The 27,559-nt window shown below is 42.5% G+C and overlaps 1 protein-coding gene across 1 annotated transcript in view; it reads right to left on the bottom strand.

The window, feature by feature from the left end:
- Positions 1 to 6,833: 6,833 nt before the first annotated feature.
- Positions 6,834 to 27,559, bottom strand: part of SLC38A4 (solute carrier family 38, member 4) — a 21,882-nt gene continuing 1,156 nt past the window's right edge. Inside the window, exons 2-16 of the mRNA XM_009578886.1 lie at positions 24,301 to 24,531; positions 23,358 to 23,448; positions 21,957 to 22,072; positions 18,822 to 18,895; positions 18,605 to 18,697; positions 16,900 to 16,981; positions 16,725 to 16,807; positions 16,570 to 16,628; positions 15,896 to 16,174; positions 15,698 to 15,777; positions 14,529 to 14,629; positions 13,421 to 13,545; positions 10,628 to 10,772; positions 9,540 to 9,637; positions 6,834 to 8,140 (exon numbers count right to left, since the gene is read on the bottom strand). Of these exons, the coding sequence (XP_009577181.1) occupies positions 8,039 to 8,140; positions 9,540 to 9,637; positions 10,628 to 10,772; positions 13,421 to 13,545; positions 14,529 to 14,629; positions 15,698 to 15,777; positions 15,896 to 16,174; positions 16,570 to 16,628; positions 16,725 to 16,807; positions 16,900 to 16,981; positions 18,605 to 18,697; positions 18,822 to 18,895; positions 21,957 to 22,072; positions 23,358 to 23,448; positions 24,301 to 24,419 (1,647 nt within the window). The 5' untranslated portion in view covers positions 24,420 to 24,531 and the 3' untranslated portion in view covers positions 6,834 to 8,038. The remainder of the gene's footprint in view (positions 8,141 to 9,539; positions 9,638 to 10,627; positions 10,773 to 13,420; positions 13,546 to 14,528; positions 14,630 to 15,697; positions 15,778 to 15,895; positions 16,175 to 16,569; positions 16,629 to 16,724; positions 16,808 to 16,899; positions 16,982 to 18,604; positions 18,698 to 18,821; positions 18,896 to 21,956; positions 22,073 to 23,357; positions 23,449 to 24,300; positions 24,532 to 27,559) is intronic.

The raw sequence follows: 27,559 nt of genomic DNA, 5'->3' as shown, positions 1-27,559 counted from the left end.
GGCCGTCTCCATCTCATGGGATTGTGCCTGCTCTCTCATTGGCGAGCTGAAACTTTTCATGAAGGCTTGAACGAGTCCCTCGAGGCATGGACCTTTGTGCAAACATATATTAGCGTGAGTGTTGCTATAGCGACTTGTGTTTGTGTATCATCCATCACAGATTGCATGTCTCCCCAAAGCCGCAGCAATCATTCTGGTGAATTCATTTGCACATCGGCGCTCTCCAGGACATCTCCTTGCACGAGAATTGTAGAATTGTCATGAGTGAAGTATTTTTGTGTTCAGGAATGGGGAGAGCAGAGCAGAGCACACGGGTGATATTTAAGGAAATGTTGGAGAAAAGTCAGTATTTTCCTAGTTCCCCACCTTCCGCACTCCAGCTGTAAGAGAGAGGTTTTCATGTCTCCCCTCCGAAGAGAGGGTCAGGTGGTGGAACCTGTCATTCTGGTGAATCTTTGACCCTTGTCTTCTGTTCACCACCTTCAACATGGCTATATACCAATGTGAATGTACTGGTAAATTTACCAGAGCAAACAAAAAAGTTTTTCTTCATTGTTCCTTAGGGGGACAGATATAACTAGTGGTTTTTTTAAATCTCTGGTGGTTTTTACAATAGATGCTAAAATACCATGTTTAGATAGCTGTAGTAACCAGCATAGACCTCCAATGTGGACACTAGCAAATATCAAAGGATTAAGACAGCCAGAATATAAGAATCAAAGAAGATGATGGAGTAGTTTCCAGTGTTCAGGTGAAATCTCAGCACATGGAAACTGGGCCTTCTTCACACGTGCTGAGCGCTGTATGGCAGAGGCTAAAAGTGCCTGCCTCCCCTCTTCTCCCCAGTCACTCAGTAATAATGTTTAAAAACACTGAAGTTGTCTGCATTTCACTATCTTTTGCTGTTTTTTTTTCCCCAAGCAGGTTTGCAGGAAAGCTATTTTTAGCTTTTGGGAGGGGAATCTGGACTACAATGAGCAATTTCTAGCTGGAGCTTCTGGAGAGAGAAAGATGTTCCTGCCAGCTGCTGCTGAGGCTGGAGCATGTGGCACAGCCTTCTGTGACAGGCAGGGTGGGCCTCGACATTTGGGGTGACCTGCTCCTCGTTTCAAATGGTTTCTTGTGCAACTCGTCGTTTGTTGTGTCCAACAGGACAAAAAAGTTGCCTGCCTCACTTGTTGCTGATTAAAGAAGAGAAAATGCTGTGTCTGGCTCCGTGGTGCCAGAAGGCAATGCTCAGCACACCTGCAGGATCTCTTCTCCTAGGATTCACTTTTTATTGCTGGCACCTATACACTGCTTAGTTCATATTATTCACGGGTTGTGGGGCATAAGATTAGTAGAAAAACTGAAAGTGAAACTGAAAAAAATCTCCTTTGGCATGGAAAAAATCCAGTTTGACTGTAGGAGAGTTTTCTTATTCTAGTAGTTTGTTTCCTGGTATTTACCATGATAACCAACCAAAATATTCTATTGGGCTGTACTAAGTATTGTAAAAATCTTTTTCACGTGGGCACACAGCTGTGAGGTCTTTCTCTGATTTGGCATTGAATCTGGAAAATGCTGGGTAAAGACACTGGCACTTTAGTTGACTCCGGTGTTTTAGCAAAACTTCTCCTGTACTGAATAAGTAACGGGGCCCTCATGGTGGCTGTTGTGTTTCACAGGGGCTGGAGCACAGACTGAACCGGCATTAACTGCAAGCTCCCAACTTCTGGAGTTAAGGACATGATCCTTTTGCTGCTGGTGGCACAGTGTCTATGCCAGGGAAACAGTCTTGGTCCCATCCAGAGGATGCTGGTGATACCCTCTCTTCTGACAGAAATATCGAGCTTGTCCTTGTCTTTCTTTTGTACCTGAAGCCAGGTAAGATATTCCCATTTAACCAAAATGTCTGTTCGTGGCTCTGGCAGTGTGTGTGAGTGTATATAAGAAAATGAGTTATCCCTGACTAGATTGCCTGACTCACCCCGCCATCAATGCTGTTAGACTGAATGCAATTTGATGTATTTCAAGTAGTAGTATGACATCTCGGGCATTGGAGACAATTTCAGGGAAACTTGCTTTCTGAGTAATCTTGTCTTTGATTTCCTAATAGCTTCTAGGAGCATAGTTGCTTTAATTGCCTACTGTTGCTTTAGCGGCATGTTGTGCGGATGTTTGCACAGCGCGCTATGGGTGAGGTTAGTAGCAGGATTCAGTGTCTCGCAGACTCTTAGTGAGCAATATAAGGAACCACATTCCCCGCGATAGCCTCGGCTTTGACATAAGTTATCCTGGAGAAAATAATGGGGAATACAATTTTCCACTGAGCCTGTATCTGCCTGGTTACTCACAGGTGTAAAAGAAGGGATAATTCAAATGTTTGTTTTCTTTGAGGCTGGATTAAAAAAAAGTCTGAACTGCATTTTGCAGAAGGTTTATAAAATGAACTGTAGAGTGCAAAAGCATTACTAAGAGCAAAGGGGTGTATTAAGACAGCCCAGGCCCCATCAGAAGATTTATGTCAGTTCATTGCAGGTTGCAGATATATGTAACTGTAGCTGAAGGAGGGAAACAGGTGGCTCCTAACCCCTGCAACGGGGCTTTGAGGACGTAAGTAGGGCACCTATTTCTGTCCGCTAGTGATATATGAGGCTGAAGTGCCTCTGAATGGCGGGGAGGTGGTGTTGCAAGCCAAAGGGAGAACATAAGCGACCTGTAGGAAACAGTAAATAATGTGGAGTATGTGAAAAGGTGTCTGCCTCAGCAGCTGCTTCTTCCTGGGGAAGTTCAGAAATGTTTTGTGCTTAGCCCTCTAAGTTTGCTCAGGATGACCAAGTTGAAGGTGGGGATTCAAAGGAGAAGTGTCAATCTTAGTGTGAGCACTTGTATTAACTGGTGCCCGTGAAGCTGTTTGTTGGGTTAGTGTGACCATGGCAATCTGGAAGCTGGGTCAGTTGCTTGAGCTGCTTGTGTAAAAGCTAAACCCAGCGATCTCGGAAAGAAAGGGTGGGATGAGTCGGGCGCTCTGTGGTGGAAGAGGCAGAAGTTTCACCTTGGCCAGAGAGGGAAAAGTGGCTGACGCTGACGGCATGCAGCCGTTGCTTCTTGCCATCAGCAAGCTTCCCCCTGAGAGGAGGTATGCACCCTCCTTTTGGGAATAAACAGCTAGGTAATAAATCACGTGTAGACTATCTGTTACTTAGGACCGGGTAACTTTTCCAAGCCTTAAGATAAACGTGCCAGGAGAGGCACATGCTGCATGTAAAGATGAATGAATGCTGTGAACATTTTCCATTTGAGCATGTGGAACTTGAAACATCCACTTCAAAGCATCCCGGAGAGCTGTGGCCAAGCGAGCGTCCTTTTATATTTAGTTTTGCTTCTGCTGAGAGATAAACACCTTCTGTTTTACTGTTGGTAACAGAACAAGGTCTCCATCTCATTTTGTGTAGCAAAATGAGAACAGTGTATTGATTTCCAAAGCTGTTTATCAATATACGTTGCATGAGTTTTAGAATTTGGCTCATCAGGTACTTAGGGGTACTTAGGCTCCACATGACGTGACTCCTTTCAGCACTATGCTCCGCTGATGAAGGCAGCAGCTCTGCAGCACTGCAAATGCCACTGGGCCCCCAGCACCTCAGCGTCCAGAGGGTACTGGGGTGACAGCGGTGTCTCCTGTGTAGCTGGAAACAGCAGCTCTTCACAGGCATTAGTGGTTGTGAGACCAGTTAGCACAGCAATTTTTTTTTCCCATCTAGTTTACAAAATGTCTGAAATGAGCAGCAGGAGCCAATGTTGTTGCCTGCAAACACTTAAGACTGTTATCTAACCCAGGTGTGGAATGGGAGGTTACTTGAGATCCCTTCCACCTTCATATCTCCCATGCTTTTATGAAAACAGTCTTTATCACCCAAGTTCAGCATAAGCTTTTAAGTGTTTGCAGCAAGTGATGATTTAATTAACTAAAAACATTCTCCAGGTGTTTTTTTTTTTCTCCAGGATGCTACTGGACAGCACAATATACCATGGAAATGTTGATGGCATTGTTACTGCAGCGCTGAGGCCACGGGAGGAAACTCTGCGACCCCGAGCTCACCCTGGACCTCCAGCCAAAGCACCTGGGCTGCCTGGGATGGGTGTCAGCAGGATGGCCCTGTAGCAGGTCCCCAGCCCAGGGGGACTCAGCTGCCACGAGAGGTGGAGGCCAGGAGCTGTAACCCCCAGGAGCTCCCAGCACCTTGCCAGGAGGGTTAATGGAAAACCAGGCAGGTCTGCCTGGGCTCCACCAGAATTTAGTTGCAATAGCACATTTTCAGTAAAACTTCCACTAAAATTTAAAGTCAAATCAATGGAAATTTTCCACCTATAGCACCAATTAGACCTCTCAGTGAGTAATTGCTGACTAGCTCTAATTACTATTATGTCAGCCATTGAGAACTAGCCAAGCATGCCAGGGTCTACTGAAAATTAACACCAGAGCCAGCTGCTTTGTGGCTTATCTAGGCCTGCTGCCCTTCTTTCAGATAGATGTTGTTTAACATCATCTTTGATTGTTTATGGACTAGAATGGACTTTGGCCTCTCATGAGTGTCCCTTGTTCTGCCTCTTTGCAAATCCAGAGCTGAAATATTTATTGAGTACTTCTGTTTTTTTTCTATATCACTTCTGGCATTCTTGTCATGTCCATTTAACGACACACCTCTATGACCACTAAAATTTCTAATACATTTTCATTGCTTTCATTTTTGTCCTTGAAGACATGCGTTTTCCTTTCCTTTAACTCTCCTCGTTCACTTGCCACAATTTTAATTGTTTAATTAAAACAACCTCCTGCCACAAGAAGTTTACAGCTCAAGAACCATCAAGACAGAGCAGAGGAGATGCTGCAGGGAACTAAGGATACCTAACTTCAAGGGAAGGAGAAAATCGGGGAGGATGTTCGTGTCACAAGTGTTGAGCAAGCATCTGGGTCTGCAGTGCCTGCCTCATTAGCGGGCAGGTTGCAAACGCTGGCTGGCCGGGTCTGCGAGCGTGGTTCTCACATGAGCTAATCGGTGCTGGAGCGGCGCATAGACCAGTATATTTTGGGCTACGATTATACACCAGACAAATATGTAACAGCAGGAAAACCTACAGCTGCAATGATAGGAAGTATTTATACAGTGCGGTACCATCTGGTGCGCGGTCCTAAGAGTGACTATACTTAGCTGCTATACTGTGTATCCCGGCTAATCCCACGCTCCAAAGAACGAGGCATTCAGTGTCTCACAGATAACCCCACTTTTAACGCCAGCCATTCTTCACCCGGTGATGTCTATGCAGCTCCATGAATAGATACAAAACAGGGTACGCAAAAGGATTATTATATGAAGTGGCTGCCCTGTCTGCTGTCTTGCTCATCTGCAGATACATGGACACACAAACTTCTCTCAAAAGGGAATGCAGTTTTGGTGATGCTCATGTTAAGGCTACCAGTTTGACTCTGCTTGAATTTCAAAAAATTCCTTCTCCTGTTGGCCTGAAACAGAAGAAAAAAGTTCTGCAGTCTTTGAAAAATTCATTTATTGTACATCAATGGATGGTTTTGTAATAAAAGTACTCACAAAGCCTATTGTCAACATTACAACATGAACAAGAAACTCCAACATTCACCATTCCCAGCAGTGCTAAGAAGTTAGTGTGCAATACTACCCTTACTCCCAGTATGTGCGGCAGCTGCATATTGCTGTGACCAACGTATTTTAACTTGAAAAACTGACATTTTACAGATTCTCTACCTCTATTTTGGACACCGATAGTTTTGTGCCATGAAAAGGCAGTGACTTGTGCCATTGTTCCATAGTTTTTCGTGCTGCTTTTCTTGAGGTCATCTATATTTTAGGTGGGCTATGTGAATTCCTCAGTCTATACATGCAGCTGCAGTTGCTATATGTGCTTTTGCTCTGAAGCAAAGATGCAGTTACAATTCAGTTCTTTAACTCTCAGTAATGGCCACAGGAGGAGAGGTGTGTGGGTGTGTTACTATTAATTCTAGTCCATGTTAAAGGTCTCTTCAGTAATAATGCAGCATTATTTGTATTGGTCTGCTTAAGATACAGCAAAAGATTATTGGCACCTTTTTCTTTAAAAAATGCAAACCCAGACTTAGCATTCACAAGGAAGTGTGCCCCAGTATATTAAGGATACAGTACTCAAGTGAGCATAAAATATGCTCAGAAATATAGCAGTTGGCATGGAATATATATTTGATATGCTTTTCCAGTTAACCTGTAAATAGGCACACATTTATACATACACACATTTATACACACACATACACACACTGAATTTTGCGCGAAGCTGATGAGTGAGCGGAGTCAACTTTTGTTGCTTTATGGTTTTCTGAGTTCACAGGTGTGAACTCAACAGATTTCTGAGTTGGAAGATGAATACTCCAATTACTCGAGCCTGGATTTGTGTAAGCGTGTTAAAACCAACAGTCGCACCTTCCCACTCGTTCCCTCTGCTATGGAGTTAACGCGACTTCTCTGACTATTTTTCCCTGGTGCGTACAGAGAGCATATGTAGTGGGTACTCCACAGCATAGACAAAATCACAATCTGGAGGGTACTGAGTGTTAATTAAGCATCCGTATAACACAGAACTTCTAACCTTTTTTTTTTCTGTCTTGCACAGCTGCATAGCATGATACACTTGAGATTGTCAGTAATGTGTTTTCCTTTGCATAGCTTAATTATGCATGTTGTTGAATGCTAGCGTATGCATAGACAAGCTAAGGTACAGCAACAGAGCAAGTTACCCAAATTTGTGGTTTACAATAGTAATACAGAACTTTGAGGCATGTATTAAAAATTCTCAAGAGGAAAATATCTTGCAATTTATTGTAACACAAGTAGTAAACATCTGAATGTGTTTTTACACAGGTAACAGTGAGGGCTTGCTGCATGTATATTTCAAACACTGCTGAATAAAAATGAACCTTTTACAAACCCACCAATCCAATATGTTTTCTTCAAAACAATATTAAGTGTGTGGCTATGAAAACAGAGTGACACATAAAAAAATTTTCAAAAATCATTTACCACAGGGTAACATTTTTATAACTAGAGGAAAACAAAAAATTATGTACATAAATACATATATTTTTATATATAGCAAATTACAGTTTCCTGCACTGAACATTTATCAAATACACAAGTACTGAACAATACTGGATAGGGTGCTTTGCCACACCTTGTGGTCTCCTTAAATTCCCATGAGAGTGGAAGACAAGTTTCTATGGAGGATACAAATTGTTCAGCAATGCAAGCTCACACAGAATTAAAAAAGTAAAGAAAACCAAAAAACCCACAGCAGAGATGCCTGACATTTCCAGCACAGGCATCTTTAACAACAAAACGTGAATGCTCAACTGTTCTTCAAGCACACGCCCCAGCACAGAGTCTGTGCCAGAGAGCTTTATTCTGTACGACAGCGGTCACCTGCCAAGGGTGATGAATTTGGGCAACAAATCTGATGCTCAGCTTTGTCCACTGGCTTGTCAAAGCCATCACCTTTCTGATAGACAGATTGGTAGGGAGCAGTCACCTTTCAGATCCCCTACAGAAACTGTCCCCTTTCTCTTGGAGCTGGGCAGCCACTCCCATGAGCTTCAGATAGAAAACAAGGCACTAGCTGGTTTTCTGGCCATTACCTTTCCAGGGCTCTAGGAATTGTGGTTATTAGCATGATGGGAGAGGTTGAAAAGGGTGACACCAAGCTATTTTTGAGGACTATGTACACGGTTATTTTGGCTTTGAAAATAGAAAGCATCCACACCACACACTTCATTTAACCTGGCCAGAAATGCTAAGCTCAGGTTCCTAATGCATAAATAACGATCCTTAGTGAAAAGGATGACGTAGACTCCATTGGGTTCTAGTGACCTTACCAGAAACTGTCTTCAAAATACTGCAGTTACTAGCTAGGAATAACAGTCCCGTTTAGGTGTCCTTTGGAGCACACAATACAAGTGTTTATGGTATAAAAAGCACTTGGTTGTCTCCACAGGTTAGTCATGTCTGGAACTTGAGGGATTGTAAATCCAGTCCATTACAATAAGAGTCATACTCACAATCATGAAGATTATGCCAAGTATGAGAAAAATTAGAGCCTGCAATTGGAAAATGAAATTGTATTAATAAAGCAAGTGACTGAGCAGACTGTAGTTCACAGACTGTCCCACTGGAACCGCATTTATGTACCACCCAGGGCCTGAGTTTGGGTTATTCTCTGTGGCCCAAGTAATGTCATATAGGGTTATGTGAATCAAAGTCAGCCTTGTGTGAATTTCAGTCCAAGAGAGCCAGGCTTTACAGGACTAGACCTCAAAAAAACCCACTTTGTTATTATGAACAATAATACAAAATACAACAAAGGAACAGTTTTTTTCTTTAAACCTGACCAATTTTCAATGAATGATCATTGTCTCTGATATCAAGACCAGCTTCAGAGTTAATCCTTTTCATCCTTACTAGACAAACAGGTAAGCCCATCTCTCTTCTCTGAAGGCATTTCTGTATATATTCAAGTGATTCAGATGCTTACATTCCCCCTTTGCTTTAGCGGGGCTTTAGTTTACCATAATCTGTCCACACTTAATAATATTCTGCCTCACAACACAAAGATGAATATTGTACGTGATCTCAGTGCAGGGTGTGAAATTCTAGATGTGCCTAACACACAGCAACACGAAGAATGAACAAAGAGACACGAACAAATATTCACAGTTTCTCTATAGTAACAGCTCCAGAAGTCGTCCTCAGAAATCATTTTATGATAACAGACCTTTTCTTTTATACTTGCAGTATGTATCGGTTGAACTTCCATGTTGTGAACATGTATACAGATGTATAGATGTACATCTGTTTACATTATGCGCCTGCATATATATTTCATCAATAACTTTTCTGATTAAATTTTCAAAGGATATCTCCTTGGTGATATTGTTAAATGTGCAGATAGCTATTGATGTTCAGGATGAAAGGTACTGCTGCAATTGTCCAGCATGACGTATAAACACATGCTGTGTATAAATGATAGACCTTCATATATGTCTGCTGTAGGTGTACAGATCTATCTCAGTGGGGAACCCACTATTCCTTAATTATCTCTGCAGTACAACTTCCTTCTTAACCTTGACCTCAAATCTTCCTGTTAATCCACAGCTGGCCTTCTATCATGAACTCACAGCTTCTTATACACTATGTGTTTTTTCATACAAGCGCAGGTGTTAACTAGAGCTTAGACTGGATTAAATAAATGCCTTTTTCTAGTGTTTTAAGACACACTTTAACCTAGACACTTACTCTTGTGTACCAGTAGCAGCAGGGCGCTAAAGATTTTGGCTTGTGAAGCCCGGCTCTCACACTGCTCGACCTGTATTTTGAGTGAGACACTACCATTTGTGATCAACTGCCGGGTGTTGCAAGTCAAAGGGCCGAGTATTTGTGACCAGCGGAAAGCACACCCCCTCCCATCCTTCCTTTTGCAATTGCTGCCAGCTCCCTTACCCCGATCTTCTGGGGAGACCTCAGGGGCTCCTTCTCAACGAGCCGCAGGTAGAAGGCAGCGGGGAGGATGAAAATCAGCATCGTAGCAGAAGAGGCACCTGGAAGAGAAAGCAGAGCTGAGTACCTGCTGTCTGACCCGTAAGCAACGTGGTGTACCTGCAAAAGAGAGCGTGTGGGGAGGCAGCTGCTGCTCCAAGCCCAGCTGCACAAAGGGCTCTCTCTGTAGACAGCGTTCGTGCAGAGCTGTAGATGTCCAAACACTTATTTGAGTGCTCAGGGCCCAAAAGGCATTCGTTGCCAAGAGGATTTTTTCAAACCGGTGTGGCTGCCTGTGATACGGGGGTCCGCACGTGAGCTGGTCAAGCGGGGACAAACAGGCACTCCCAGGGCGAGACGACCCTGGAAAGCAGGTGTTGAAAACCGGGCGGATGAGCTGTGCCCTGGAAGTGCCTACTCCTCTCCCCTCGGCAGAGCCCGGCGCGGTGGCCCAGGTGTAAAAGCCAGGGAGGTGCAAACCTACTGCCTGCGTGGAGGATAAAATACGAAAAAGGCAGAAACCCCAGGGAGGTATCTTTCTCAAGGGTATCTGCATCCCCGAGTCCTCAAGCAGCTCAGAGAATGGAGGGTCTTCATGGTCCATTTTGGTCAGAGGTGAAAACTGACCAAAAGAAAGAGGTCGGGAGAGAACTCTGAATGTCAAAAGAAATGTGTCATTTTTCTCCTTTTTCTAACATCACAGTTCGGAAGTCAATTACATTTTGTCCAAGCTATAGATGCTTGAAAACCAAAGGTGATTTCCCTCTCCCCCACAAGCACTAAATGCCCTTTTTGTCAAAATGGGAATTCCTTACCAGTTTTTATACTGGGATTATTGGATTCCTTCTGCCTCCAGCAAGGTAGCAACGAAGCTGGGTAGCGTTCAGCTTTGTCTGTCAGCTGTTTGGGAATTTTTATTTCCCTTTTAACTTTAATCTGTGTTTATATTACTGTACTGTAAGACCCAAACTGAGACTGTCATTCAGTCCATGAATGTAAATATGTTGTAGAAAGAATTAACAGAGTAAACAAAAAGTATTTATGAAACCTACCGATAAATCCGAAGATGTCTTTAATAGTCGGGACAAAAATTACCAGCAGGTTATTGAAAGCAAGAATTACTGCTGCAATCAGGAAATGTCTTATCCAGCTGAATGGCCTTTTGGGAAACAGCAATGCACTGATAGATGAACGGATCTGTAAGATGAAAACCAGCAGGGAAAGAAAAGCAGCAATTAATTTATCTTTGCTTTTCACTTTTTAAAATGATCTATGCTAGTTACTTTTGCTGTGAGAAATTCTGACTGAAGAAATGTGTTTTCAGTCTTTGATTCCCATAATGTAATCTCATTCTGATGTAGGTTTTTTGAGAACTGGGTTCACAATTTAGTGCAGAAACTCAAATATTTGCAGAATAGAATAAAGTCAAGTAAATAGGGTGTAAAATTAGGGACATGAAATCTGTTCAACTGAAAGATGCTAATATTCCCCCCCGCCCCCCAAGAAACCCCCACTATGAATACTAATCAGCAGGCAAAAAATGCACGGGTGAAATATGAGTTGCTATATTCCTGAACCTGATCCCCCTGAAAATCCCACAGTAGTTCTGTCGTTTACTTTACTTACTATGAGAGAAAGAGCAAGCTGTTGTTTTACTTCCATTAAATATATACATATACATATACATATACATATATATCTCTCGCAAAATAAAAGCATATTTTTCAATGCCACTTGGAAATTATAATCCTAAAAGCTGTTGCAGAGGATCCTTTTTTCTCTGCTGACTTTCTCACACAACACAGAGAATTTTTTTCCTTTTTCATCAACAAAGATGGTAAGTAGGAAAAAGGTCAACAGCAAATCCCTTTGGTGGCAGGAGATAGGGTTACTCTGAAGTACCGTGATTAACTTAAAAGATTTGAAATGTAGAAGTTGAACAAAAATGTTTTTACACTGAAAAAAGCTCAAAACCCACCTCTGTTTGGTTGTTTTAAAAAACAGACAACTATTTCTGGATGAGTTTGGCAATTCAATAAATGTATGGAGTGCTGCCAGACTTGGAGCCCATCATTTGAAAACACAGCATGAATTTCACATTTTATGTTTTTCAGGCTGATGTGAGCCAATATTAGGAAGAGGGAGACAGATTGCAAAAATTTTGTCCAGTCCCTGAGTCAGTGTAAACCAGCTTTATTCCACCAAAGAAGTGCTGCCTGCATTCCTGTTCACTCATTGTCAGCATCGTGTGCATTACTCCTGCTGTGACATTGTCCTTAAAATGAAGCTATCAAACTGAGGTTTTACAGTGACTAACAGTACATAGATCTATATTTAATTTTATTTTTCAGCAATGCAATGATTTTTTTTTTTTTTAAAGAATAAACTCTGACTACTTTAAGGAAATACAAATGTGGTAGTTTATAAAAAAAATAGTTGATACAACTATACTGCTTATTTGGAGTAATTAGATTTGCTGAGCTGGCTATCCTGATAGATCGTTTAAAATTGTTTGATATGCTGGCTTACAAGCAAATGATATTTTCTCGGGAGTTCTTTTAATAGAGCAATTAGTGCTGTGGTATGTAACTGCAAAGCCTTTGCACTCTATTCACGTGTAAAAATGTATACAGAAAGCTAAAAATGCAAGATGCTACATCTGACAGATAGAGGCTTTTGCAGTGCCCTTAGCTTGCTTTCCCATGAATAGTGATCCGTTAATTTAAGCATTTAGTCAGTGGTTTAAACACGACATTTAAGGCAGAGCACTGGAGCGCTCTGTGAGCTAGATGGACTGATCACTCTGGGTGCTTTATACCAGAACAGTTTTTTTTGTAGACAACCTTGAATGGTGATCCCTGCTCTTAGGTATTTGTCAGCAAGCCTGGAAACAGTACCTACGCAGAGCTTGTGTTTGCATCCCGGACAACGGAGCAACAGGACCCCAGGATTACTGTTCTCATCAGATAGGAACACTATGGTGTGACGCAGATTGCTGGGAAGCCGCCGGCAGCATGGTGCTGGGCTTGTACATGCCATACAAATGGCACACCAGCCTCCCAAAACTTACTGACCAGGGTAAACTATTTTCTCCCCTGCTGTATAGCAGCTCAGGGGAGGCACAAGGGACAGTCCTGTACATTCAGGAGCCCAGAGGTCTGCTCTTCAGGTGGGGATGGTTCCCTGAGGGGGGTCAGTCCCTCTGCAGAGCGGTTTGTTTAGCTGTGCCTTTCTGTCCCTGCTGCTGTGGATATTGCGTTTTTCCCTGTGAACAGCACCTAGAAGCTCCAAACTTTGCTCAGACATCTGGCTACGTGGCTGGGTCTTGACTGCATCTATTCTCCTGGCACTTAGCTTCCTCCCCTGTCCACAGACTTAAGACGTGCGCAGGGCCTCTGCCTCTCTACCTTGGCAGCCAGGTCTGGCAGTCCCCCCAGCGTGTGGCCTGAGCCGCACGTGTCTTTCTTGAGTTTGGATGCTATAGTAGGTGCCTATGTCTGTATTAGGAAATCTCATAGGTGGTTTCAGTACATCCCCAAGTCTTCAGTACTTACATTGCTGCTCTGTTAAATATAGTACAGAGAGAGCCAGAGAGAGACAGGACAGTTGTTCCTGATTTATTTCTGATTTATTTATAAAGACTAATTTATTTCAGTCTTTCAAAGTTTGCAACCCCAACTACCTAAGGTCCTTGCTCTGGTCAAACTGTGTATGAGAAAACAGACTCTCCCAAATAAAAACTCAGGCTTACTTTTCTTCAATGTTAAAGTCTGTCTGTGCTAAGCACATACAGTCAGTGTATTCTGGCTAGCCCCGATTTCAGCTTCAGCAGCCGTGTTACTTACAGGGAAAAGGACAAGGGGCACGGTCAGGGTTACAGCCACCAGCACTGCCAGGCGAACTGACAGCAAAAGGTTGTCGAAGGTGTACACTTTGGTGTACGTATGGAGTAGCTCATCTTCAACTTCTCCTACAAAAAGGAAACAGAAAGGAGTTAAATCACTTAGGCAATATCTGCGCATGGAAAAGGATCTTTATACTGCAGCCAGATAAGATTAGCTCTGGCCCAGCTGCTGTCATCAGATACATGTTACGGGCTAGGCACGAAAGAGGAATTTTCCCAGCATGACTGATGCAAGTCCATCATTCAGAGACGATGAGGGTAATGCAGCTCTGAGGTGATGCTTTGTACTTCAGTATCTCAAATGACTTTCTCAAAGTCATTAAGTGGATGTGGAACCTGAGGTAAAAATAATTTCTCTGATACAAAATAGGAAACAACTGACTGAACCGGGAACAGGTGCCTTGACCTCCACCCAGGTGTCCCAGCTCTTGGACAGAGCCCTCTTGCCCCAGCGACAGAGAGCAGATTGTGCTGTGTCATTCACTTCTCTGCTGTAACAGAGGAACTAATGAGGTAAAAAGAGGTGGCGTTTGCATAAAACAGTGTGCTAATACAGGGGCTACTCTGTTTACCTACCGGTTAGTCTAGCTCTTCCATATGTTTTTTACACTAGAATGATTTGCACCTGTTTTTCAGCATAGGTGAAGCTGAATTAATGGCATCAGAGCCAGGGTGGGTAGCACTTAATAGTGTCATGTAAAACTGTTGAGCACTAGAGTATTTTTAGTATGGTCACTTTTGGCCTTTGCCAAGAGCCAAGTTTACAGCAGCTTGTTGTCTGAATTCACAAAACCAAGAGATACACAACTGGTCCCCTTAGTAGGTGCCCCTGAGCCTCTCACGGGTGAGGAACTAGTGGCCTGACAGCTGGATAAGTCCCACCGCTTTTTCAGGAGGTTACACACTACGTATGGTGTTTGAATAATGCTTACACCTGGATTCAGGCCCACAGAAAATACATGAGCACTTGAGGCTCAGTGTGATAGATCCATCTCGCCTCTCTTTAAAACGAGAGGGAAAATTCTGCAGAGAACAAGGCTTTGACCTACCGTAAAAGGTAAGATATCCAAAGAGGGCAGCCAGAAGATACATGATAAGCATGCCAGTGATGGAGATATTTGAGACATTCTGCATCCGCTTTCGGGAACGACTGAAGTAGGAGAGAAAGAGAGCAACAGCGCTATTCTTATAAAGCCTCTATTTGTACAAGAAGTACTCTGAAGAGTCATAGCTTTACTGACATCCCTTCATTGGCTAGTAAGTTCATAGCAACTATATTAGTTATACAGAGCTTATTACTTGAAGCTTCGCAGCTCTATGCAGAACAGCAGAGACTTATAAAAGTGTGTTGAAACTCCATTTCTATTGCTTACTTAGTGTCAACATATGAATGTGCCACGTTATTTTGTATATTATTATTTATATATTATCAATCTCAAATGGTGTACTTAAAAAATGGAGTGCCTAAAATTACAGGGCTGGTAATAATAACAGACAAGAGCTTTCAGTCAGCTCTATATGAACATACCCTGAACATAGGGCTGTTCTGTAGGTTCAAGAACCTCCTGCAGCATGAAAATATTCAGCATATAGGACCTGGAAGCAGGTTCCCAAGTAATCTGAGAATTTTTATTTCCTCTGCAGTTAAAAGTGCTGAAATAGGAGGTAATGGGTCTCGGCCTTCTTGAGTTTTGCAGCAAAACCTTCTGTAATGTAATTCTTGCTGTTGAACAAATGCATTTTCTTAGCCCTTCCGAACTGTCAACTCTGTGCTGATTTAAGCAAGTGTATTTTATTTTTGATATTTGATAAGCAAAATGGTCTTGGTTAAGAGCCTATGTAAGACACCCAAACCAATGGCATCCCAAGAAACTTTAAGCAGCAGCTGACCCAGACACAGAACTCATTAAGATATTTCTAGAAATCAGAATTCTCTGTTTCTGTGCAATGAAGTTCCCCAGTATATTTCACATCATTCGAAGGACTGTCCAGATTCCTCCTTTCCTAAGTAAATATCGAAATGCGGCTATCTGAACAGTGGTTCTCTGTCACCAGTATCTGCTATTAGGTCAAAGCAAAGCCAATATCTGCTTACTATGGAATGCAATAAATCATTAGCGAGTGGGTGTCTACACACCACCAATCAAGGCAGAAGACATAGAAAGTGATTTCTAGCTATGGTTAATTGGAAGTATGGGACAAAATTTAAGAACCTTACTCTTTCAGTTCACTGTATATTGGTAGCACCTCAGGGTGGCATACGAATGCAAATGCCAGGATGGGTATTGCATAGGCAGTCTGTAAAATAAAGCTCCCATTAGTAAGAATCGTCACCGCTGTACCTCTGACTTTTGGCAGGCAGCAGTTTAGCTGTGGTACAAATGGCTAAAGACAAATTCTAAAGAATCTCCCTTACCCGTGAGTTGAACACAAAGTACTTTGGCTGACACATGTCACTACTGTCACTGTGTGCTTCATATTCTACACCACTTTTGGGGGAGGTATCTTTTGGCTCCTCAAGGCCCGGCAAGTGCCCAGCTGTGTTGTCCATCATGAAATTCACACCAGAACTGAGAGACTCATTTGGTAACACGACCAGGTGCATTGGCACTGTGTGGTTGGTGGCAGTCCAGTTTTCAACCCCGTGGTCCATGATGGGGAGAGGACAGGGTATTTGGGATTTCTCAAAGATTACCTACGAAAGAGTAGACAATGTTATCAGAAGAATACCACCATGGGAGATTACACTTACACCCATGATATGCTAACAGAAATATAAACAGGTACACAGACAAGAGAGGGGAACGAGTGGGAGCAAGAAACCAAGTGTTATCACTTCTGCTTCTCCTGCAAGTATTTGTTGTTACTCTGCCTCTGCTGTTATCCTGCTTTATTTTTTATTCTCAAGTGTTGTTTTTTAGGCTGATCTTTTTTATTCTGGCTTCGTTCAGCAATAGGTTTGTTGATTTGGTTCACTTGGAGATGCTATTCTAACATCCACATTAAATTGTCATAGTAAGAAATATAACAGCATTGCACAGTTTACAGGCTCTGTATTTGCTTAGAGACAATACCCAAACAGTCACCTACCACACTGACAAAGAAAACCATGCAGGTCAGTGAAAAACCACTTGTATAACCGAGATAACCTGTGAAGCAAGAAAAAAAATATACAGTTCAGCTACATAAAAATTCACAATCCTAACAGAAATAAGAAATGAGGTTAAGTGGGGCATTAATCTTACCTAAACTCTTTAGAAGGGAGAGGGGAAGAATAATCCCAACTGTTACAAGTATAACGAGGTAGTTCCCATTTAGATACCATTCTCTAAAGAGGAGGAATCAAAAATAACAATCATTATAATTGACATCAAAGTGAAAAAATTTCATCTGAGGTTCAGGTTGGGCAAAGCTACCTACCCAGAACTCTCCTCAAGTTTCAAAAATGCTCTGATCACTTCAGGAAGTTCGTATTTAATAATAAAGAGGTAGCTTGACATTGCTGAAAAAACCAAACAAACACTTTCAGAGAAAACAATGTAGTTCCCACAAAAATAATTTGTTTTAAAAAACATTAATGCTGCATGAAAAACATATTGTTTTGGGACATCAGTTTTTGCTAAAATAGAGAAATAAGTTCTGTTCAAATAACAGTGTGACTAAATAGAAGGTGTGTTCCCTTGATATCTTTATGAGCATGTCCTGAATGACATCTAGCATTCAGTATTAGAATACAATACAGTTATTGCTGAATTAACAACATGCTCGAATCACTGTTCGATGAAATTTACGCTCTTAACTTTTCCTTTTCCTTTTCTGTTGTAAATGTTGGTTTTCCAATGGACACTGTCCATCCACATTCTGTAGTATCTTTAGTTGTTACTGCCTCTAAATCTCATCTACCTTATCCCTTCTATTTTCAGCTTCCTCCTTCCAATACTCTACTCCATATATAAAAAAAAGATATCAAGATATCAAGTTATCAAGATTTCTGATGGAAAGGTGGACTTCTATACATCTTGTTTAAATGTACTGTCAGAAGGCATGCTTTTTCAGTTATTTTATGTTGGCCACAGTGAGGTCTCTGGAGACCTATGGATCAATCTAGACAAGAGGTTGAGGCACAGCTATTCCTCTCTAACAGGGAAGCATACTTTCTTCCTGAATTCAACCACGTTTGATATCCAGGCTTGAAGAAGGGAAGGAAGACCATGGAATAGGATCTTTTGTGAATAAAATAAAAAAGTCTCTTGCAGTAGAGAGATGTGAATCACCTGTCTGGGTAGCAAAGTTGTCAATGGAGATTTGCAAAACATACCAAGTTCCAGGAGAAAAATCACAAAAATTCTACATACATTTAATTGACCAACGATGCATTTAATTTATATTTCAATTACCTCTCCTTAAGAAATCTGGAAAAAATTGCAAACTCCCCTGAGCTTTCAGATATGGTGTTCCCCAGTCTCCTAAAATTCTTCTCCCAGGGTAGTAAAAGGAAATAAGCTTTGTTGCATGAAGGCACAATCCTACCCCTACAGCTTACGTTGGTAAGTAAACAGTCTGCTGTTCTGAGAGGATGGAGGTTGCTTGATAGATATTTCACAGGAAGTATCTGTGTGGATCAATACTTTCAACAGCAGCTCTTAAACACTCAACATCTTAGAGAGATCACAACCCAACTGTCATTTCAAGGAGAGATTTCAGGTGGAAAATGAACTACTGAAGAGCCTTTCTTTTATGGAGAAGTCAGAACCATCTGCTTTTCCTTTTAGGTGGGATTAATTTTTTCTAAGTTGAAGCAGACGATGTCTAGTCTAAGCTGTACTCAATGAAGACAAATGGCCAACTCCTTGAGAACAGTCAGCCAAGCCATTTTAGCCATCACTGAAGGCTCTTCACTGGTTCATGGAGAGATGCCAGGCAACTAGCTTTCACCAGACCCTGAAGTGTCAGCTGAAACAAGGCAAGATGAATTCCTTCTGCTCTTCTTTATTACAATACAGCGTACACTGTACCTGGCTCATCTCTGATGCCTTTTAGGTCAACAGAGGAGAGAAAGCAGTTATGTTCTGTAGAAAAGCATCGGAACTTAGAAAACTTTTTCCTGAAAGCTTTTGCCCCTTACCTCCGATGTTCTGCATTGTAACTGAAATGAAAACAACACACTTCCCAGGCCAGCCAAATGCCTTTTCTCCCAGTTTTTCATATATTAGCGATCCTGAAAAAAAAAACCAAAACAAAAAAGAAACATGGGCCACTGTACAGGACGCACTTGATGAATTGCATTCCAAGGTAAAATACATGCATGCAGTAGAGACTCAGTCACAGCCTGATCCCCATACCTCCTTCTTTTGATGTCTTCAGTAAGAGGTGGACTGAGTAGAGCGACATTATTGCTACGCTGAGCAGCAGAACTCTGCAAGGCAAAACAGAAATCAGAATCCCAAGCAGGTCATCAGAGACATTCAGTTAATTTGAATGTACGCTTGCTCATTCTCATGAAGTTCAACGTGTAAATAGTTTTCAGCAGGTTTGTGCTTTGGACTCCCAGTGCAAATCAAGAGATAAGTGACAACTGTAGCTTACTTGTGAGTGCAGTTGCACCTTACACACTCCAAAAGCCCCTCAAGGCTTGTTTAAGTTCAGGTAGGTGCCAATTTTTTGTTATTCCGCAGGGACAGAATCATACATCTTAACAAGACCCTACCAACGTAAAGAGATTTCTGTGCAAGGGTCAGGTCTTTGGTCTCTTACCTGCTCGCTGACCTCTCATTTTAATTTCTCTCCTTACTCCGAGCTATCAAAAAACCCCCCCAAATCGTGATTGTGACAACTTCACTGCCAGCTCCTGGCTAGTCACTACTTTTGACTTCTGCCATGTCATCGTGAAGTTGTGGAGTTTAGCTTGAGATGCTCACTTTGCAAAGTACATTAGAAATCTTGCATAATGCTAAAGCATGGCATGACACTGGAAAACCTGCCCTTGGAGCACTTGCAGCATACTCTTCTAGCCTAGTCTGCTTGAAGGTATTGGTGCCTGAATTCGTTAATTCTGACCACTGCCATGTTCCTTCCACACAACATTTGCATCCTATGTGATTTCAGGTATCTGCCTCTTGCAAACTGCTGGTGAAAAATGTAGCTTTGTATGACATTTTCAGGGCACAACACCATGGGCAGCATATCTGATTACCATAACCGTCTTGTCATCAGCCTGCAGAAGTGTTGGTGCAGAAGGGTACGCGATAATAACATGACAGAGCTAGGAAATACCAATGTGCCTTACTCCATGGCTGAACAGGAGGTTGTGCCCACACCTTCCGCTCCACTGAACACACGGTTTGGTATAGATACGGGAGACACTGACAGCCAAGTTCATTAATGAGTTACACTCTAAGAGCAGACATAGGCCACGGGGCCAGGTGACGGCCACGAGACCATCACTTTTCTCTCAAGGTTATTTCTCTAAGAGAGACAGACAACACTACAGACTTCATGTAGGCAGGGTTGTCTCTCATGCTGTGGGCTCATGCAATAAGGTAAGGGGGGATCAGGTCTGAGCTTGCAGTGTATTCTGCCAAGATGGCATCCTTCTTGATCAGGGGAAGCCATGTAGCTGCTATTCAGAGACATGGTCTCCGTGTCCTGACACATGAGGTGTGGTAAACCAAAGCTGTCCTGGTTGCACTTGCTAGATCATGACAGGCAGCAGAAGAGACGCTCTAGTGTGTGCTCCATGCCATTGCAAACCTCCCCCACAGGAGAGGAGGATGTAATGTAAACTTCTGGAGAGCTTCTGAGTTTTAGGAGCCCTCCTTCCACCTTCACCCTGTAGAACATCTTCCAGCATGAGAGCACTTGGGCAACATGAGAACAGTAAATTACAAAAAATTTAGACGATGCTGCCAGCATCGTCTAAATAAGAATTCATGTCTAGCAATTTCCATTTAGTAGATGGGATTTTTCTGTCCCGCTAATGCTAACATCATGAGGAACCTTTGGCAAGTGGATGCATGCCATGGGGGTAACAATATCCCCACACAGTTTTGTACTTTTAAATAAAACTCCTTCCTCTACCAGAAGGGAGAATGTTCTCATGCAGAAAGTATGGAAGTATGACAGAAAAGAAAATGAGCTGCGGGGTGGAGATGTCCTTTGTTTTTACTGTGTAAGACTCCATAGGGTTGCTTTAACATTACTCCTTGCTTTAGCACTGCCAACAGAGCTAATGTCATTAGGCTCATATCAGATTTTTTTAGCCACCTGTGTGAATGCACAGAGCCTTAAAAATAAAGGTATTCCAAAGGTAATTTTTTTCCCCTAGTGAGGCTTGATGTATCACAGTTTTCTTTCCAGTGATAATTTATGGCCATGCTAGTTAGTATGAGTGCTCAGAGAAAGTTGGAGAAAAAAAATCCTACATTTTTCAGACTCTAATGCAGTCAATTTTAGAACTGGCTTCCATTTTTGTATCTGCAAATATTGTATCTAAACCATTTGAGCACAGATGCTGGGAAGTACTTATCCAGGACAGCATTTGCATCTACACTTAATTTTCAGTTAAAAATTCTACTGGCAAAACAGGAGGTGTTTCTTAGCAACTGGAAGCTACAAGTAGCGTTTCAAATTTTGTTGCTGTCATAGTTACACAATCTCCAGAAGAAGGAAGCCGCGTAAAGATAGCCATGCAACCTGATTTAAAGGCTTGTTAGATTTCAGTAATGTAAAACAATGGCCTATTGTCATACGGTACTGTCATGCTTTATTCCAGCCTCATGGAGGATTAAAATTAAGGCTTCAGTTAAAATTAAAACCAGTTATTAAAAAAAGAAAACCAACTTTTTTTTTGCACAGTCTCTCTCATTTTACAAGGTTAGCCATAGATAAAAAACTTCACATGGCTATCTGTTACTGTCTATCCAAACTCATTTTGTGTAGATACTGTACGTCAGCCACATACCGTTGCTGTCATCTGTGCACATTGAGTACAAATAGACTTGAGGGAGCAACGTTAAATCTGAATAAATCTGTGAATGCCTTTGCATTCAAAGCATGCTGCTATTTCAGACTTATATCGAATATTCTTCTTCCATTTCTACATAGTGATTAGATAGTTGGGATGATGTAAATATATACTTTATGGGTGATTTATTTTCCTTGTTGAATTCCCATACTGAACCAGCAAGGTTGCTGTTGTTATTTTAGGATCAGTACACTGTTCTTCCCCTCTGGTTTTTGACTGCACAGTATCAATTCACAGTTGTGTTCCTGATACAAAGCAGGGCTAAAATAAAAAAAAAAAAATGGTTTGTCAGCAGTGGACGGTTCCTTGCGGTGCAGCTAAAACGTTTTTGTTACAGATGATCTTACAAAACTTTTCAGCTAACAAAACAAGCTTAACATACCTCTCTAACCACAAAAACTTTAGCTCCAGCTCACTGCTTATATTCTATTTGCTTTTCTTTCTATGTACTTACATGAAAAGAACAATTCCCGTGTTGGCCATGGCATAGGAGAGCCCTAAGATGCCACTGCCCATAATAGCGTTGCTGAGGTTGAATGAGGACATTCCAAAGGAAGCTCTGCCCCGGTGCTGTTGGGAGCAAGAACAGAAAATGGCAATTAATTTGCAGTTTACTGAGCACAACAGACTAATTATCCTCATTGCTGGTGTTCCCTGTGTTGCTCTCTTGATCCTTAGAGGTGGAACTTTGCCAAGCTTCCTGAGCACACAGGTGCTTGCCACCGTAAGAAGTCTCTTTTGCCCCCAAAGTCAGCTGTGCTGGTAGCTGTTTTCCTCTTCCCACTCCCCCTTTGTCTCAGAGGGAAGGAGGGCTACGTCCTCAACAGGCAACTGAGGTGACATAGCCACAACTGGCTGTGTTGGCCAACTTCTATAGAAATACGTGCTGTTGTCTAACAGATTTCCCAATTATTCCCAAAATAATGATTTCCCAAAATTCAGATGATTTTTAAAAATTAATCCAAGTGATTATTGAATTTTTCTCCAAGTAGGATGTGCTGCTTTTTTTGGGGAACTAAAAGTGTGTCTGGGGGAGAAAAGAAGGAAGCGCTGTGTGGCTTGGGATGGAGGCAGGAGAATGGGAGAGGACAAAACACTAGGAGAGGGGGGATGGTGTGTGAGGGAGTCACATCTGCTACAAAATGGAAAGGGAAGGGGGGGTATATGGCTTTTAATTTTAGCTTGCAATCACAAATAATATTTTTTGGTTTTATTTGAACAATCCTAATAAAACCTGTAACATGACCAATAAAACGATGCCTTTCTTTGTATCAAATTCAGGAAAACTTTGAATAAAGTTAAATCCCGAGCAGAGAGATACCCATATGCACACCCCAGGCACCGGTGCTGTGCTTCCATTTGCACATGGAGTTGCCTAAAAGTCGTACTGTGCATGTAACGTTCAGCACTGTAAAGCCAGACATGAATGTCCCTTTTTAAAGGGATGTGGATTCATTTACACTGGTGCTGGAAACAAACAATACGAGCGTGCACGAAGGCCCAGCTCTACCTTGATGTAGGAGTAACAAAGTTTCTCTGCGCCAAATCTCCTGTGAGAAATATGGGTGCAGACCCACCCCTGGCTCAACATCTCAAGTGAGATGACAAGGCTGCTACTGAAGTCCAAGTATGATCTGAGGAATTTTTCTGATTACTTGTGAAGGAAAGACCCAGTTTTACTTGCAAGACTACAGCAAGGGTTTGCTGCACTAACTTAGAAAATGTGTTTACTCTTCCAAAGCCAAGATTATGCTGATCAAGCTCCAGAGTAACTTTTTTTACTGAAACTTTTGAAAAAAGGTTCAGGTCAATAAGATTTACTTTATAATTACCCTCAAGAATGAATAAAACTTACGTATTCTTCCTTATATTCTTCCAATTTCTTTTCACCCAGATATCCATTCGTAAGGAACTTCTGACTTTCTGCATCATCACTAGCAAATGGACTGAACACAAAGAAAAATAAGAAAGTATTAGATAAGGCTTATGACACATATTATGTTCAAGCAGTGCCTTTTGTCATTAATGGAAACTTTCCTTTGACATTACAATGAACATGTAAAAATCCTTCAGAAAACCCCCTCTTTTCTCCTATAAGATTCTCATGTCCAATGGCATGTTTAATAGATTTTTGCTTTGCCTTGGAATTTAGTTTTAAACCCAGTAATCTTCAAATTATATCTGATTGCAGATGTTGGAAAGTATTCCTTACTGCCAGCAATGTGCTAAAGCTGAGCACATACTTCACATCCGAGGAACAAAGTGCCTTGCAACTGCCCTGTTGGAGATACTGTGCCAGGGGTTTCAGCAAGCTGAGGGCTGGAGGCTGATGTTTGGTTTTGAGACGTCTTTCTCAGGCCACCCAGGTGCTGGTGCTATGGTGGGTCCTGCTGGAGGTGCCTGAGGGTGGGCTGTCCCCGTGGGAGCTGCTGCCCTCCATACCTTGCCCTAGAAAGCGTTCCCTCTCTCTGCGTGCTCAGGTTGCGCTGCCCTGGGAGCATATTAATTTACACGTGTACCACCTGACTGGAGTGGCTGGAAATTGCCAAGTGGGTGCTCGGGGCTGGAAGCCTGCCGAGGTCACCCCAGGCGGTGGCTGGCAAGGGAGGACCCGGGCTGCCCCTGCTGTGCTGGGCACAGGGCAGGGAGGGTCGGTGCTGTGGGAAAAAACACTAGCTAAACTGATTTCAATCTATTACCTAGGAAGTGTTTTGAATACCAGATGCCATTAGTGAAGCTTGTTTTTTGATTACTGCTTTCTAGCCTTAACAGAACAGTCTTCCCATTTAAATGCTTACCTCCTAATTGCAGCCTTTTCTGAATCAACCAGCTCCGTGTAGTTGTCTTCGAGGCTTTCCCCACTGTTGCTCTGATCATCAAGTTCGATGTTGACTTTTTGCAGCTCCATGCGATCCATTAGAGCGGTCAGCGCTTTCCAGCACACACACTCGCTTCTTCAGGGTAAACAGCACCGTGCCGTCTGCTTGCGGGTCCTCTCTACCATGCGGGGACTGCCAGAACACTCTGTTCTGCAAACAAAACACAACAGAACTCGTTAGAGTTTTCCTCAAATTAGACAAACCAGCATGAACCGTTAGATTTGTGTTTGTTCTTTGTAATAGCGTTAAGAAGGGAAACAGTTGCAGACTGGGAAAATTCTGGGCAAGCATAACGTCCCTTTATATGCCAGCACTTGGCCCTTCTGTCTCCCTTCAAATGGTAAAGAGTGCAGGGGCCAAGGGATGCGCAGTGGATGTCCAGCATCTGGCAAAATTGCAAAGCCAGCAGAAAATAATTTCTTGATCTGCTGCTTTTGAATTTCTAGGCATGGTGGTGCAGAAGTGCTTACTGTTAGAAATGAAGGAAGTATATCAGGGTTTTCCTACCGCTGCTTCAAAACATACATACTCTTAAGAGAAATGCTCAGTGTTTTGAATCAGTTGTTATAAGATTAATGTTGTCATGGATTTAAATGTTTTCAAGATTTGTCCCTTTCACTGGGATCCGACAGAGGTGAGCATCTCTATATGATCACTTCTTTGATAATTAGGAGGTGCAATTCTGATATAGCAGCTTCTGGTTTTCAGTATATCTGTGTTTAATTCTTACTTGTCCCATGACTAGAAGCTCTGTCTCACACAGGATTATTACATGGATATAAGACTGACTATCTTTACCCTGTTAGAAAAATTTCTGCCTTTTAAAAATCGTATGAATAAATGCTCAACTCTCTATTTCTGTGTGGACCAAAGGAAACTGTACAAACCAAAGTTACAAAGAGGACTTCGCCTCTGGGATTTCAGCAGCTTTATGTTACACTCTCATCTGCAGATACACATTTACGTTCATTTGCTCATTCCCAGATTCAAAAGGAAAACACTGTGCAAGAAATGTTGCAGTTTTACAATACTTTTCCCTTCCCAAAGATATTCCTTGATGCATTTTATATTTCCATTTCGCAGCTGAGGAGACAAAGGAGCACACCGGTGAAGGGAGAGAGCACAGACCAGATAGCACATTGCTGGCACCCCTGGGGCCAGAATTGCAGACTCCTGGCACTCTACCTGCTACCTTGCAATCAGGCACACTGGCTGGATCTGTTACATTTTTCATAAATATCACATGCTAAATGCAGCCCAGCACTGCCTAATAACAATATCAGAAAACACAAATAATTTCTATGTCTGCCTCTTTGTAACACTAAACCTGCAACTATTTAATAGCCTTTTTCCTGGTTTTGCATTTATGGATGTATAGGTCCTCGCTCGATGACCAGACCTTCACTATCCTCTGCTGCTGATCACATGCTGTTCTTAAGAACGTTTACAAACATATTTGTAGTGGCAAAATGTTAGAGTACATGTGCTTAAAATGTAAATGTAAACTTTAAATACCAATCCTGGAGGCTAAAACTGACCCTGGGCCAGAAATTAAAGTCAGCTTCCTTGCTTCTTGCTAAAAACATTCACCCAGACCAGACAACTGAAAAGGAAAAGCAATATCACAGTGCATTAGGAGATTTCCTACCAGAGAGAGCGGCTGTGTTTACTCCTTTCTGCTGCTGCGCGGGGAGTGTGCATGAGGGGACGAGTGACTCGGGCATTAGGGCAGAGCTGCCGGCACTCGCATTCCAGTGGCTGGGGGGTTCTGCCCGCTCGGGATATGAATAACTCCGGGAGACAAAAAAATAATAAAACCCACCCCAACGGAGCCCTCCCAACTGTGGTTTCATTCACAGAAGCGTCTTCAAATGCAGACACTGCCCTGTCTGAGAAACAAAGTCCTTCCAATTCCTGATGCTTATTTTTAATCTGTTGTGTAAAAGTCAGGCAGACAAATCTGACTGCGCTTAGCCCTGTTCCGGCAAATGGTAAAATCTCTTCTGTGTGCAGTGCCTAACGCTTGTCGGAGAAATGTCTTTGCCAGAAGCGGCAGTCCAAAAAATACAGATCTTCAAAGAGTTAGGAAACAGAGGAAAAGTAAGCAAAAAAGTTGCCAGGAGTTAAGTTACACAGAGATTAGTCTGAGGAGGAAAGGCTGTGCAGCACAGCAAACACAATTTGGAAAGGGGAGCAAAAATTGACTGGAAATACATGTTACAGCGTAAGAATCATCTGGACATTGTCCTGTCAAACATTTACACAAGTAATCTGATTCATGGATGTCATCTCAAGAGGCTGTGGAATTACTGCATAAAGCAGTGATTTTCAATTTTTTTTTTTTTTAATCTGTGAATTCCTAAAAGTCTTCTGATGAAGGTGCAAAGCCTCAGGTGGCAAAATTAAATCTGTTGAGAACCTGGTTTCTTGCAGTTGTCACTTTCTAGGGAGCAGTTGGTAGAGCTCAAGGGGTCTGCAAACCGTGAGCTGAAAGCCATTGACATAAACGTGGGCAGGATGAGACCCACGAAACAGGCTTGGTATTAGATTTGAATCCTGCAGACACTAAAATAACTGTAATTGCAAGCAATGGTGCCTTTGAACTTCAGGAGAACTTGGCAGAGCTGGTCTTTAGTTGGTGGAAATCCATATCTTCAGGTTCCTAATGCTGCAGGTACTGAAGGATTTGGGAGGACGTTGAGGTACTGGTGGCACACGCTCCCCACCAGTAACGTAGAAGGGGCAGAGCTGCCACCCCTTCACCTGACGAGGAAACGGGGCCGCTGCTCGACCTGTGAGATACTATTTAGAAACAGGGGGATGCCCCAGCTGGCTCTGTTTAAAATACAACGCTGGCTACAGCTGCACGCTGTACCATGGCCAAGCCCACTGCCAGGGCTGGTAGAAGGGTGCTGGGTTGCACCCCTGCAGGGATTCGTGCCGGCTGGACCGCTGCTCCGGGATAATGGGCAGGCACCAGGGCAGTGATGGCGTGACAGAGCATGACCACCGAGGTCGGGCAGGCCTGGGCCCTGCCAGAAGCTTAGCACATGATAATGGAGGAGAAACACCAAAGTTCATCTGCTTTAGCTTCCCTGGGATTTAATGCTTTCTGCTTCAGAGTTCTGAATTTGGTGTCTAAACCCTGTTTTATGCATCCAAACCCGTTGTGACTTGC

This window comes from Fulmarus glacialis, unplaced genomic scaffold, assembly GCF_000690835.1.
Source record: "Fulmarus glacialis isolate BGI_N327 unplaced genomic scaffold, ASM69083v1 scaffold23255, whole genome shotgun sequence".
Classification (NCBI taxonomy): domain Eukaryota; kingdom Metazoa; phylum Chordata; class Aves; order Procellariiformes; family Procellariidae; genus Fulmarus; species Fulmarus glacialis.
Note: the sequence above shows the minus strand (reverse complement) of the source record. Positions and strands in the feature narration are given on the sequence as shown.